This window comes from Euwallacea fornicatus, chromosome 10 (assembly GCF_040115645.1).
Source record: "Euwallacea fornicatus isolate EFF26 chromosome 10, ASM4011564v1, whole genome shotgun sequence".
Classification (NCBI taxonomy): domain Eukaryota; kingdom Metazoa; phylum Arthropoda; class Insecta; order Coleoptera; family Curculionidae; genus Euwallacea; species Euwallacea fornicatus.
Window position 1 is genome coordinate 4,150,431 of NC_089550.1, and position 15,382 is coordinate 4,165,812.

At 35.3% G+C, this 15,382-nt stretch overlaps 2 protein-coding genes across 4 annotated transcripts in view; one reads left to right on the top strand and one right to left on the bottom strand.

Moving 5' to 3' along the window:
* The window catches only part of sima (similar), a 68,787-nt gene that overhangs the window by 37,189 nt on the left and 16,216 nt on the right, over positions 1 to 15,382 (bottom strand). For all 3 annotated transcript variants that reach the window (XM_066286301.1, XM_066286300.1, XM_066286302.1), the window contains 6 exons: positions 14,969 to 15,156; positions 13,693 to 13,850; positions 13,198 to 13,380; positions 12,955 to 13,148; positions 12,542 to 12,648; positions 6,048 to 6,192 (listed from right to left, as the gene is read on the bottom strand). In XM_066286301.1, coding sequence (XP_066142398.1) covers positions 6,048 to 6,192; positions 12,542 to 12,648; positions 12,955 to 13,148; positions 13,198 to 13,380; positions 13,693 to 13,850; positions 14,969 to 15,156 — 975 coding nt within the window. The remainder of the gene's footprint in view (positions 1 to 6,047; positions 6,193 to 12,541; positions 12,649 to 12,954; positions 13,149 to 13,197; positions 13,381 to 13,692; positions 13,851 to 14,968; positions 15,157 to 15,382) is intronic.
* LOC136341394 (uncharacterized) lies at positions 10,531 to 11,789 on the top strand. The gene is made up of 4 exons (XM_066286328.1): positions 10,531 to 10,689; positions 10,759 to 10,973; positions 11,025 to 11,313; positions 11,522 to 11,789. Exons 2-4 carry the CDS (start codon positions 10,866 to 10,868, stop codon positions 11,746 to 11,748), a joined length of 624 nt encoding a protein of 207 aa, XP_066142425.1. The 5' UTR covers positions 10,531 to 10,689; positions 10,759 to 10,865; the 3' UTR covers positions 11,749 to 11,789.

The window sequence follows — 15,382 nt, forward strand, 5'->3', positions numbered from 1 at the left end:
TTCGTATTTCACTTGAAAAAGGATCGACGGGTTTCGCCAGTTGGTATACGTGAGGTCATTCATGGATTCGTCACCTTTTAAACCACGTGAGAGGCTTTTCCCGTACCTTCGGTAATTTTGATTATTTAGCTACATCATTCACACGTTATTTTAAAATTAGCTGAGGACATTGTCGAATGTTACACAAAATTATGCAATCAGATGGAAAAGTACAATTTACTGAAACATGCAAAGGTGAGAAATATCCAGTTTACTGCCGAAGGCAGAATTCCGGATGAAAAAGCAGCGTTTTTTGTTTTTGTTACCATTTCATAATTAATTGGGAAAGGTAAAACTACAATGACATTTTAAAAATGTTCCTGCCACATCTATTTTCCTGAACGAATGGGCAAAATTTGTGCCGCTCGGCACCTTAGCAATAAACGAAAAATGTTAATCGCAACCACTTTTTAATTACACATGGAGCAGGTTAGAGGCATTATCGTTTCTTAGACGCTGGTGTATGAAATTTATTACCTTCCCCATAATTTAGTGGTCGTTCTGCCCAAGTAGAGGTGCCTCAGGTAACATAAATCGCAAACTTTAGTGCCGTGATAAGAATGGCTTTTCGGGTGTAATGAAAAGTAAAGCAGGGAGCTAAATTAGCTATAATCTATATTATATGGGGAGAAACTATTAGTAGTTTAGACGTTGATGGAACTTTGTTCAGTTAGGCTGTACCATCACGCTCAAGGAGTCCAACGAGAGCCCAAAGCAATAGCAATTCGTACGCACCTAAACAACTAACAATTTCCAAGAAGTTCCCATAAATTTTTAATTAGTGCGTTTCGCTTCATGATAGCGAAAGCATGATAGAAGCTTAGGGTTTTTTAATACATATAATTGTGAACGCAATTATAAAGAAGAGATACTCAAAGTCGTTTTGCCTTACTGCAACCTGTAAAACTGGCCACGTGCCAATCCTAGAGTTAAAATCCCCATAAAACTAATTCAACATCAATTAACGTTCCAGCAGTGACGACTGTCCAACCTGAAAAACTAACCAAAACTGGCATGGACCCATATAAACGTCCATTCACTGGAACCAATGAAATCGGGTCATTTTAATTCTAAAAAAGCCACTTATCCACTTTAAAATCGACCTATAAAATTAATCTACCATATTACCATACTGAATGGTTTATAAAGGACGTGTTATTAACTTCGCAAATTTGGGTGAAGAAATCACTGTTTAGTTGAGCGCGAGGAAGTGTACTTGATGGTTCAAAAAATTAGATAAATACTGCTAAAAATGTAGTCATTGAACATTGGACTATCATCGAACGAGACTTGGTACGTATGACTGTGTTTAATAGGTGCCGAAAAACCAATTTTTTACGAAGAAAAAGAGGTGAACTAAAGAAGAATAAAAATACAAACTGAAATTAAATTCTATTTATGAAGGTTATTGCAGTTATTAAAATTGGCATACTTTCTCAACTCCGAGGGAATGCACTCTCGAACTAATTTTAACTTTCCCAAGACGGGCTATTGTCGAAGGAAAATAAAACACTTTACCCACGCTAATTTTTTTCCGAATTTTACGATTGGCATTTTTAAATTATCCTGATAAACAAGCCAGAAGCTTCTCGTTAACTTCAGTCTCTTTCGCCATAAACATTAGACTTTATAACGATTTAAAAATATTCGAGTCTGGAAACATAATCTTAAGATTCGCAGGTCATTAACCACCGCCTCAGTTTAATCTCTTTATTAAAATTTCCTTAAGGGCATCTAAAATAAAAAAATGGAACTATCCACAATGGTAAATTAGAGATACGTTCGCGTTCATTACCTCTAAAAAATCCTTCTGTTTGGATAATGCGGCTGTTTGTATGCAGGTGAAAGCTCTATTTCCTCTTTAACCCTTATCTTTAGTGCGGGCCCTACATGCTGATGGACTTGTAATTGAGCCAATTATCGAACTTGTGTTGGTTCTAATGGCCTAGAAACACTTAAAAAAAAAGAGAGAAATTGGGAAAAGTTCAGCAGTACTGTTAAAGCGTATTTGGCACTCCTCTTTGGCATGTTTGTTTTAATAGCTCTGCAAAATTACTTATATATTTACGTATAGTACAGGGTGTGGAAAACCTGGTATAGGCGAATTATGGTCGTATACTTTTATGACTCCATTACCGCCAGGAATTCTTAAAATCCCGCGCTTGCTTTCCCACGAATGTGAATCCTTAAAAAGGGCAAGAGCACCGTTTTTGTACGTATGTATATGAGACAATTAAGAGATCACTATGTTCCTAATGTGATTTGTAAGATACACTGCACAATCTGAAATTAAACCTATTTTGAAGATGGCTTATACTGATAGACGCCTTGAAGGTTAATATTATTGCTCACGGTATGTTTTGGAGGATCTATACATATGTCCAAACCTTTTAGAATGAGCCATAGGGGCTTTTTAATCAGAAATCATCTTCATGGTTTCAGTTGTTGAAAAAAGAAACATATGCAACGTTTTTATTTAATAATTCGACTTTTAGGTGTACGAATGACGATGGGGTTCACAATACTATTACAAAGGATTGCATAGACGGCACTTTTTGCAAGTTTAATATTTCTGAAACGGTTAGAGACAGTCGTGGGCCCATTTAAATAAAAGAAATTCCGCGGCAAATATATTGTCTCTATGGAAAGTTCTGTATTTTTCAGAAACCCTTGGCGATGATGTAACCGAAGGAACACGTGGGGAAAAATACTTGCTATTAAAAAACCTTAACTTTTAGATGCTTCACGTGCAATGAACTAATACATATTTTTGGCAAGGTAATCGCAATGACATTGCTCATTTGCACATCAGATTGCCTATTTCACTAGATGTAATTAGCCCATTTCCCCGCATCTTTCTGACCTCACACGAAATGCAAATACTGGTCGTAATAATAAATCACTATGCACATACACTAAATTACATAGGAAATATAAAGTGTGGCTGTTTTATGTTGATGGTTTAAGTATTATTGCAAACTATTTATCACCACCTTGCAGATTGCGTAAGAAAAACAAATCTTTTACCTTAAGAAAGGTTCTCGTTCACGTTGAATGGCCAGAACTATGGCCCAAGTCAATATAATTTTTTGCAAACCTAGGCAAAACCATGACCCAAGACAATTTACGCAAGCAAGTTCAATGTATCGGTGCATTGTGCTTGAATCGAATCTATTTGAGTTTTATGTTTCAAAATTGAGATATGTCAGGCATCTCAAAAAGTTTCAACCCCTACAGATTTCGCTAAATTAGACCAAAGTTCCGGCATTCTCAAACAAAAATAAATAAGACTCGCTCCAATCTCCCCGGGAAATTTAAGACGTTTCCCTGCAGGAATCCCTTGTCATCTTGGCCTGTAGAATGGCATGCAACATTAAAGTTGCCTTTGAAATTGGAAATAAAAATAATTTTAAAAGTGGTCCTCACGCTATATTGTGATGGTAAGATTAAATTGAATTTTCATGCTGCAACAGGCGAGCTGTTTATTAATTTTGATGTCAAATTCCCAAAACAGCTTACTGTACGCGAAATAAAGGTGACACCACAATAACCATCACTTACCGTTCACAAACGACCGAGCCCTCATGCGTCCTCGAGGCCATTAATCAGAACAGGAGAGTTTAGCAAATGACTCTCTTCCCTTCCATTGTAAACTTGCCAAAATTAGGGTCTAGTCAACAAATGCAAACTAAGGGCATTTTTTAAACAAATCCGCTCCAGACCTGAGTTAAATTGGTGTCTTGAAACGTTAGTAAAGGGTTGTTTACAATACGTAAACAAAGAGGGAAACCTCATTAAGAGAACTGTTTGCAGAAGCCAAAACATACCGCGGCATGGTTGTGTTTGCCATGTTTGAGTCCTCAGGAGATGCGGTCAAGAGCACTACGAAAAGAAAATAAATATTGACGAGCCTAGCTAAGGTTATTTCTTCCCTTGTCACTTTCGCCTGCTTAATGACATACGACATACAGCTGGAAAAACTAAATAAAACACATTTTCAAACGATACGGACGTTTCCCGTCTGACAAGCGCAATAACTTAAAAATTTCTTGCGAAACTAATTTGATTTTTAAATAAAAAAGAACTCTCTCTTTCTAGATATTCGTGCCAAATAAATATCAACAAACATTGCCCGGATGTATTTCCTCAGAGGGTGCTCACTCGACATAAATAATGGGTCGCATGAAAAGGGTGGCATTTTATCTGAAGATTGCGTGATTCCTGTTTCTTATATCATCCACGGAACGGGTATAGCTTTATGGCCTTTTTATCGGCATCACAGTGAGGCCACACTGGACTATCGAGAATGTGGTTCGGATGATCACAAATCACGGGACAAAGCCTTCCCACTGTCTTGTATAAATCAGAGTAACAGCGTGCCCTATTTAAACAAAATCACAGACACCGAGGGACGAGGAACATCAACGGAAATTAGCGATCGTCCGTTCTAATATGTAATCATTACGAGAAAATCGAGGCCCAAATGGCATTTTCTTGACATTTTAACGTGAATGTGATGTAGACTCTCTGAAAAAGGAAATCTGATAATAAAATGACTCTGCGATGAAAATCGTAAAAGAAGTGTTGCAAGTCAATTTCCCTTGATTTTCCTATCCACCCAGTTGGGTGATGTTGACGGTATGCATTTGAGGCAGTGAGCTGTTTTGCGGTTGTAATAAGGAAGAAGTCGAAAGTGAAATGGCCCAAGGGGAGATACATAATATGAAGTTGCATAGAACATATTGTCAAGAAAGTTTTCCTGACAAATATACCCCGTTGCGTTTCAGCAGTGACTCCGTGAAAACAACACCAAAACAAAAGAATCTTTTTACAAAAAAAGCGACGTCCATGACGCCAACCGATGACGTCCATAGATTTTTGTTTTGCCTTCAACACTGATATTTTTTTAGATTATTAAGGCAACACATGTTACATTTGTCATTGTTAAAAACAATCCTCCCAACTGCCAATCTATTTATTCAAATCACACAACACCTTCAATCCACATAATTTGCATCGACCAATTTATTTTTGCATCTCTGTTACGGACAATATCAATTTCAACTCCTCAATAAAAGGAAAAATACCCCCGCGCTCAACACTGGCAATATCATTTTTGAAAACATCCGAATCTAATACTCTGCCAGAGACAGTTACCATTCCTGTAACACCCACACTGGTAAGACAAAGCTAAATTGAATTTGCTGAGATATATGTGCGCCATCTTGCCGAAGTGCCATTTTCAGTTTTTCCATGAAATGGAACAAGATATTGACGCGGAACAACACAGAAAAACGCTAAGTAAAAGTGCCAAGATAAGCCGCAAATTCACTTTTATGTTCGATTACGTGTCGCCAAATTTGGCGAGCGATCGGGAAGGAAACAGAGTAAAAGTTCGCACTAGAGAGATCGAATTTAACTGAATTCGATGTGATCCATTAGATGCGTTTGTTAGAAAATCTTTAATGAATGCAGAAATTTACTCTCTAGAGGAGGTAAAAAAACGCGAAAATTCAAAATCTGAAAGCGGAAATTGGCGAACCCCAAACTTACGTCAAGTGTGGTTTCAAACGTCCGCGATTTTACTTTAAATTAAATTTTAACAAAAAAATTCATGATCTATTCGCATTTTATAATAGAAAAATGGGTTCGCAAGCAAAGCAAAAAAGAAAACGACAACCAACTTCTTTCACGACAATTTTCACATTTCTTCTTTATTTCAGACAATTCATGCATACAAAAGGTTAGCGTTAGCTTGTTTTGCAGGGCACTTCAAATCTAATAACAAACGACTTGTTTTGAGTGGATTTATGTTGTTTTGATGCTGTGCTTCGGAGGATAAGATTTTTATGTATCGTAAGTCGCCAAAGCTATGCCCATATGTGAACGCATTTTTCTAAACAAGTTTCCATTAGGAAAATGAAGATTTTTCATCTTCATTCAATGATGAACAGAAAAGAAGTTGGTTGTCACGTTTCTCCGAAATAAAAAAGGGCACGTGTACTTACCTAATGACGTAATTGACACAAACTACACTCTGAGGCTTCTGCATTTTGTCCATGATTAAAGTGGCCTGAGTGACCACCCACACGAATCCCCCGGTTTTAGCCAGGAATCTGTAGCGGTTGGTTTCGCATTGTCCTTTAGAAAAAACTGCAAAGGAAACACAAAATGAATTTAAACAGGTTAGTTCGCGTTAGTATAATTTGTGTCGAGAATTTCGTGGAATTAGCTTAATTTTGAGAAGAATTTTCAGAACTAAATTGTAATAGCGGCCTTGAATTCTGCTGAAATGATTTCTTTTGAATTTAGGGGAGAACTTCAATTTTCTTACATTTTTTGAATCAAATTTTCATAGAAATCAAAGAGTTTATTTGAAAAGATTTCATCGATATACGTTTTTGTTTTTTATTCCGTATTGAACATGAATGACATAATCAGGAACGTGATTAGACACAAGGAGACTCATCGACATGAATCAACGCTTCCAAGGGTGTTACGGATAATACAATTTCAAACGAATTTACTCTAACCATTTGTTTTATTTCACTGTACAGAAATACGGTCTAAGATGATTAAAATGAGAAGATTTAAAACATAGAGCATCTCAAATTCTTAACAAAGTATTGCATTTCAATGCACATTTGCCGTGTTAAGGAATATTGGCCTGTCGTGAATCTTATCAATAGGAAATATCTACTTGTTGTGCCCGACGGGATAATATTGAGTTTTCTGTGTACTGTGTCATGAAATACGATAGAGATATCTCTAGATCCATAGCTGCTGCAAATAACGTGGATTTATTTGAATTGTGATAGGAAAATGGGTAGAGAACACCTCATTGATGCAAGTTGTGCCCATAGCCTCAGCTTTCGGTAATTATGATTTGTCGGTGAGTAACGAGGGTTCTAGGACCGCCTATCAATTGGATATTTAAAGGGAGATGTGATAGCATTCCGGAAGAGAATAACCTTAAATAATTCACTGTTATGTAGAATGTTGCAGTGAAATTTATGGATGAAATTATTGTTAGCTGAAACCAGATGTATCAGCTTCGCTGATTGTAAAAACGCAAATATTAATCCCTATCAAACTCTGATAAAACTTCAAGTAAAAAAAGTAAAGTTTCCACTATATAAGATACTCCCGAAAAATTCATACGAACTATGATACAAATTGTGTGCGATTTTTAATATAAAGATGTCCTAGCAGTTGTCCACTCCATAATTTTCTCTCAAAAGAAAGCGAGTAAGCAAGATATAGGAGTTCTTCAGGAACATTTTCAGAGTGGTGGAATAGACTGAGCTCAGAGCTATTCACATTGCGTTGCCGAATGCACTCAGCATGCATTCGAAAACGACTGCAAATGCGCCACTGTTCTTAATTACGAATTTAAAGACGACCGTTACTTGTATATGCAAATTATGTGCAATTTTGTAGTACAAAAATACCCCAGGAATTAAACAATTCCGAATTTTGACATGCAAGAAAGCTGAGTTTTACAAGCTTGAGTTTTAATTCGGTTGAATTAATTTCAATGAGGGCATAGAGTCTCCTTCAGCGTTCAAATCTCTTTTAGTTTCCGAAATACGAGAGCGCTTTGATAATTGCATTTGCGGATTTTGAAAATACCATACACAGAAAACATAACGTCTCAATTGCAAAAATATAAACGTAAATAAATGAAGATGTTAAAAACTATAAAACTACAAACTTAAAATGGACGAAAATTCTAGAGCAATTGCCGATATCTGTTTCCAACCTTAGGGGATCCAATTTTCGCAGGATAGAATATTTCAAGTACCTAAATGCCAAGGGCATATTTGAGCTCGTCGAAGGGCTAGAACAAAGCCAGACATTATTATGGTATCAATCATCATTCTCCTCATATTTTAGCCATTTACTAGCGCCAGTACCCCATACATTTTCATTTTTCCGTAAACGGGAACAATTTTTCAGTTTTACTGTCACGAGATCAGGAATCGGGGCTTGACTGGCTAGGCAACAGATAAATTTGAGTCCCTATGATGGATGTCCTTAAGATTGCCGTTTTTTTTTTTACTTTCAAGCGTGAGTTATGACACAAATGATTGCTTTTCGACTATTTGTTTCCTGTTAGAAATAATTATTGCTTTTTCGCGAACGTTTAAAAGAAATATTTGATAGCAAACTTAACGCTATATCCGTAAATCGTATAAAATTCAATCAACTTTTGAGCCATCACAGTTAAAAACGGAGAATTGCGGCCATTAAAATGACCGATATAAAGCAAACACTTCCCAAAGATTTTCCGAATATCCTGCAGGATTAAACTTAACTGAACGGCGTCGAGTTTGGGAACAAAGCCCCCGGTTAGGGCTGGCGGTAATAAAACCCAGTTTATCGAGAAAATTGCACTCGAATCTGGGTGAATATCCGGAAAATAAGGCTTTGTGTTTTCAGGCACTCTTACGGGGGGGTCTCTCCTGTTAATTCATTCAAATAACGCAATAGACATGCAAAAACAATGTTTCTATACAGACACAGCATTGAATTCTAAAGAATGTAATTTGTTGTATACGAGGAGTTTATGAAGAAAATATTTACGTATCCTCGTTTACATACATCTCAAACGTTATCCCGGAGACTTTTGTAGATCCGGAAAAACGTCCCGAAGGAATTTTTATTTCTACGCGCAGTAAACGTATATATATATATATATATATATATATATATATATATATATATATATGCAGCCATGGTAGTCAACATGAAACAATACAATAATAAACTTTTCGACGCCAGAAAAACAAAACCCGATAAAAGTATCATAAAGTTATCCCCTTTAGTGATATTTATTGGCGAAAAATTCAGGATCTCTACATCTTTAAGGAATTGAATGTCACGAGAAAATTGTTTGGTAAAAATAACTATCACGAGCTCAAATTTGATATGATAGGGCAGTGAACTTTCTATTTCTGACTCAAAGAATAGGCGTATTACATTTTATTTGAAATTAATTGTATCTCAAAAAGGAGTTACTTAACTTTAAGCAGTGCTTTAATAGAAATGAAGGCGGAGAAGTTTCATAAAATGGAATCTCCACTCCGTTCTTCATCTTGTCAATAAACTTTCATTTCAGTGAACCCAAAGGGGAGGAAAAAAGCAATTGTGTGATTTACGATAGTCATCCAAATCAGATTCAATCCGGGTTTTATTGTTTTTAGTCCATCACGGGTCTCTTGCCATGGACGTTTTTTAAAATTTTGTCCAATAATTTATATCAAAGTGCAATTAGGATCGAGTTTCATGTAGCTCAGCTACAAATAAGCGACAACTAAGATTGCATTATTCGTGGTAAAAATATATATACGAGGATTTTTTTTTCAAGTTCTGTTTAGTTCACTGAGAATACTCAGTTACCATAGACATGCGGTTTTTCTTAAATCTAATTTAGTCATCTCTATCAAATCACATCAAACGAATTAACTATTTGATATCATAAATTTGACCGGAGGGCATTTAGATTATGGTTACTGCAATTTAAGCTGCTGCCAGATGTAAGATTCGGTTAAAGATTCTTTTACATCACAATTACTGCAGTTTCCTACTGTAAAATTCTAAAACATCTAAAAATGGCGACATTAAACAAAAGGAGAAAGACGTTGTCATCAGGAGTACTCCTACTTCATAACAATGCACACCTCTATGCAGCAGTAAGACTAAGGAGCTGCATAAAAATTTTGGATGGAAAGTGTTTGACCATCCACTGTACAGTCCTAACTTGATACCCAGTGACTTTCAGTTGTTTGCCAAGATGAAAGTGTAGTTAGGAAAAGAGCGGTTTCGCATAAACGAGGAAATGAAATGGTGTGTGCAAGATTAACTTAGTGCACAGGCCGCAATTGGATATACAGAAGGTGTAGAAAAACTTGTTCCCCGTTATGACAAATGCCTGAATGTCCTTGGTAACTATATCGAGAAGAAGTTGGGATACATAAGTGTAACTTTTATGTATAGTAAAACATGTTTTGCTGACCTTATTTATTCTTGCTAGTTTACCGGAAATTGAAAAAAAAAATAGTTCTCGTATATATTTTTTTCACTTTGCGCAAATGGATTCATCAATTTTTTATCAGTTGATGTGTTTTTCCCATTTAGATCAGTTTCAAAAAGTATCGATTTATGTATACAACAATGTCGTGCGATTATAACTGGGATAAAATTATTTCATCTGGTTCTTTCGGGGAATGTGTTAGCCTTACGTGGGAACAACTCACAAAGATTAACGGAAGGGAGGATCAGAGCCACCGCTTTATTGTAAACTCAAAATTAGTTTTAAAAAAACGGATTATTCTATAAGTTTCAACTCTTCAATCGAACTCCATTTATCCTTTTCGCAGCAATAAATATGATCTAAAAAACGGTATTGACCAAAGAGATTTCACTCCACTAATTTGGCCGACATTTTGATGTATTACATCAGAACCGGAAAAACCGATAGTCAAGAAGCAATAGCTTTGCAAACATAATCTGCCTGAATTGAGCAGGGAATCAAACAAACCTCGATCAGCTAAGTGACTACATTGGCGCACATACCGAGGTAATTACTGCACAACTTTTAACATGTTGATGAGAAATTTAAGGGTAATCGCTATGAAACCCACCACTGTATCGATTGTAAACAAAAGAAATCGGATAAATCTGAACATATTGCTACTTAACGTAAATTTGGTTTAGATAAAGGCCTCGAAATCCCAGGGCAACTATCACGCTTAACAGTTTTGGAAGCTTTCTATAATAACCCTCAATCTCTGAAAGCTTTTGGTTAGTTCCTAATAACCAAGATGTGGGTTTATTTCATTTTAGTGATTTTCGTAAGTAGTATTGGGAAGACTACGGGAGAATGTTTGTTAGAGAAAACACCTAAGCACCCACAGCTCAGCACGACATTTGTAAGTAACTGTAAAGTAAAAAAAAAATCCTCCTATTTTGTGGAATGGTAGATGGAAGGTTACTGGTACGAGCATATTTTCGCCAACAAATCGCTACAGAACGAACCGTGCACCCATTTCGAAATAACTTGCAATGCCTCGGAGACGTATTGCGTCATATACAATTATAAATGGAGAGGGTATTTACTACATCCGATCTGGAAGGGAAATGTGACTCAAAATAAAGAAGATGTGAAACTGGTTATTCAGAAAGAGGATGATGAAGACTTGATCTATGATGTAAATTTAAAATTCGATAATAATGCCCTGCTCATATGGTCTTGTAACAAAGATGATATAGGTATGTAATATTCCGTTTAATGATGGAACTTATGACCGTAAAAACAACAACGTAATTGTAATTTTAACCGACGACAATAAATGGAAGAATCTGTGCATTTTTGCATATTTAGGAACCAGATATTTCAGGGTTTATTATTGTGATTAATCACATTTTCTGCTACATAAAAGCCACACACACAAAATACAAAAACAATAAACATTTTCAGAGTTTGCTTCAACACTATACCGAATGGAAGTGGACGACGACATGATGAACGTTTGGGAACAGGCTTCTATAGATATGAGCTTTCCTAACATCATTGAACAAACGCCTGCGGGTAAATGGGTGAAAATCGATCCTAGAGCATGCTTGAATGGTAGTATCAAACAAACCCCGAGTTGGACTTACATTTTATTAACTCTAGGAATTACTGTCCTGGTTAGAAATGCTTAAGGGAATCAATGTAAAACTAATATAATATAACGTTCGTATAAGTTAATTCTCTTTTATAAAAAATATACATATACAATACGTAAGACTTTGTTGGAACAAAAGAAAGTATTCTATTAATTTATTCGGATTAGGTATCTTAAATATGTTACTGTATTTTCTACCATTGTGGAGAAAAATGTACATCAAAATAGCTTTTTATTCATGAAAATCAAATTTAAAAGTCAAAAGGTCCACATGAGGCTTTTATTTTTCGGTGATATTGTTTCAAATCACAGTAACAACAGAATAAATATTTAAAGCGTATTACTAGTAGGGTGCAATAAAAAAAACTGATTATGTACTTTGGACTCAATAAGTGCCACTTAAACTATGCATCCAAATCAAACGAGAATAGAAGTACCCCAAATCGGTTAGAGAGAATTAATGTTGATTCACCAGTTTCTCCAGAATATAACCTCATTCTTGGGGGTGTTTACGTGAAATTGGAGCATTTGCACAGAAGCTAGCCTACACTATTAAAAACAGCAAGACAATATTATCCAAAGTTACTTCATTGAAACGACGATTTCAACAGTTATTTCCTACATAATGAGACACATTTTGGAACCTCCTGAAATAATTTGGAAAACAATAGAAACTCAGTTGCCTAAAGTTTTTTCAGTAGAAACTGGATTTTAGTGTAGGAGATAAAATAGGAAAACACTGAAATATTCAATAGACTGACGTTTCATTTTGCCAATAATAATTAAGTGGTCGATCAGATAATACCATTCAGAAATACGCATATGCTTACGAGATTTATAGGCTGATCCCAGTGAATCCGTGTCCATGGCGTGATGGTATTCGTACACCGATTTGCCGATCAGATCCTCTGAAGTGTATCCCAAGACGTCCATCATGCTGAAAAGTAATTTTTATTGGTTCGGATAAGTAGAATGTGACGCTAAAAATGTATCTAAGAAATGCGGTTTTCGTTTATTTTCAAATTTAGTTTATTGATTATATTTGTCATATAATTTTTGATAAAAAATCGAATTTAAAGCTAAAAACTCGCACTGAGTACCATTGGTGTAATAACCTCTCAGTGTAATTTAGGGTTCATTTTGCAACTGTCAGTGCCTATTACTGTCCTTACAACTGTTATTTATTACCGGATTTTTAATGTAGAATTGATGACGAATGAAATCCTTTAAGAAAAATACTTACAATTGATCATCCGCATGCGTAAACTTCATATCCATACTATGCTTAGTCAAGAATGTCTGCCTAGGCAAGGGGGTATCAATATTTGAGGGATGAGGAATCGGTTGACCTACAGCCACCAAACAGCTGTTGATAGTGCCTTTATCATCCTCATCACCTCCTTTGTCTTTTAGCATATGCCCAGTGCAGTGAATAACCTTAAACCACAATATTAATACAAAAACAAAAAAAACTATTAAATTAAACCTTGAACCCTGCGGACTTTAAATTCACAGAACGCCCCTTGCTAGTGAGGGTGCATTTTAACCTTATGAAAATCGACCTCGGAAAGTCAGTTTCTTCTTGTGTTTTCGAAGAGAGGACTTCTCTAATCTCCTCATGGTCGCATGGGTGACTGTATTCGTAAATATTTTGACCCATAAGATCGATCTAAAATGACACATTTTTATTCATATAACTAAATATATTCATTGCCAAATACAAATATTGCTCATATCAAAACAAGCATATTTTATATACGTATAATAAAATCGTTACGGAAGACTGAAAACAATAGAGTAATTCTAAGCTATTATATTAGGGTGTCTTCTATAACAAAGAGGAGGGATAGGCAATTGCTATGAAGTGTAATAAAATTTTAAGTCACCATTAGGCAAATACCATATTCATTGACGACAAAAGGCATCTAGAGATGTAGACAAAATACCCACAAAATAAATATTTATTTATACTATTGTTTACCTGACTGATTCCTAAGTAATCGCTGACGTTCTCAGACAAATATACAAAATCTCCTTCTGCGGAAATGACGAATATGAACCCATCGAGAGACTTCAAGAAAATTGATTCTTCTTTTAGGGGCTTCATTGGTTTCTTTTCTTTGACTGGGAGCATGGGAACTAAAAATGACAAAAAGTTAAAAATTTCAAATAAAACTTCTAACTTATTTCTAGGCTCATTTATTGAATATCAAGTGTCTGATCATGTTTGTTCAGAAGTTGTCAATATGTAAAAAGATACACCAGTAACTGAAAAAACGTTAAAGTTATAGAAAAATACTTTCGTTTTCTAAGTTAAATTTAGAAAAACCCATAGATATCAAGAAAGGAAAATTTGCAAGATTGCAATGCAGTGTTTCCCTTAGTTTCATACTTTCAATATCTACAAATTCCACCTTTTCCAACTAATTTTTCTTTATTTCAAATGCATCAGATAAAAATCTATAAATCCTCTTAAATTCATCTCTACAAGCACACCTTTGAATAACTAGCAGTTGGGTACAAAAACAATGGTTATCTGACTGGTTTGAGAACCTAATGTCAACAGGAGGTTACTCTTACATCCAGAAAAAAAATCAATAAACTTTAACGGAATGCTAATGAAATTAAATTTATCATGAAATGAGAATCTCAAATGCTTCAAAATCAAAGTTATTTGCTCTCAATAAATCAATTATGTAGCATATTTTTGCCTGAGTAAACACGAAATAATAAAAGATTAATATTAAATCATACGCTCTTAAAAGCATGAAATATTGCAATCAAAGATCAACGTAAACTTGCACATGAGTCGGTATATTACGACTGATAAGGGAAATCATCCAAAATATTGCAAATTTTTATCAGCAATTAATGTGCTTTGTGCTTTTGAAAATTAGCATGTGTTTCTAAAAATACGCTTTTTAACACCGAGCATACATTTATCATAGAAAATTCACCTGACCAAATCGTCGAATACGTCTATCGTCAACGCTTACGTTGCGTGCGAGCACGAAGAATGCGTCGATTAAACTGATCCTTGCAGTGTTCCCTTTTAACCTTATTATATCAAAGTACTGCGGCTGCATGAACTTTCTATAAGTATGTTCTGTGCCATTAATTATAAATATGAAATTTGTTATTGCACAACCCTGATTTAAATTAATAGCTGGACGATCAGAAATTAAACATAAAACTATGAATCTGGTATCATTCTTTCGATAATTATTTAATTTTTATTCGCTCAATATGAAACTTACTGAGCTTGATCATATCTCGAACTCTCAGATACGATATGGCGAGTCGCATAACTGAAGCCTTATCCAGCTGCGATATTTGCTCTGTCGAGATCGGTAAGGCATTGCCAAGATCGCAAAATATCTCTGTCTCTCTGGATCTTCTAGATCGGGCCGCATCGCGAGATCTTTCTTTCCGTTTTTCGTTATTCCTGCAATAAAAAAAACGGCTACAAATAACTTGGAATTTTAGTGAAGTACTATAATTTAGCGTAATCGGATACTAGGTTATACTAGATGGATTATTAATCCCTTTGAATAGTATAGTATATTATCCTCCCTTTGAAACGTATAGATCATCTAAGTGAAGTGATATTGATACAAAATTGGAGTGTATGAAAAATCTATCTATTGGCCTTGCTCAAGTTATTGCTAAAT

Coding starts and splice junctions, on each gene's coding strand:
- LOC136341394 (XM_066286328.1), top strand. CDS start 10,866: ATGTGGGTTTATTTCATTTTAGTGATTTTCGTAAGTAGTATTGGGAAG. Junction 10,974..11,024: donor CACAGCTCAGCACGACATTT/GTAAGTAACTGT, acceptor GTGGAATGGTAG/ATGGAAGGTTACTGGTACGA. Junction 11,314..11,521: donor TTGTAACAAAGATGATATAG/GTATGTAATATT, acceptor AAACATTTTCAG/AGTTTGCTTCAACACTATAC.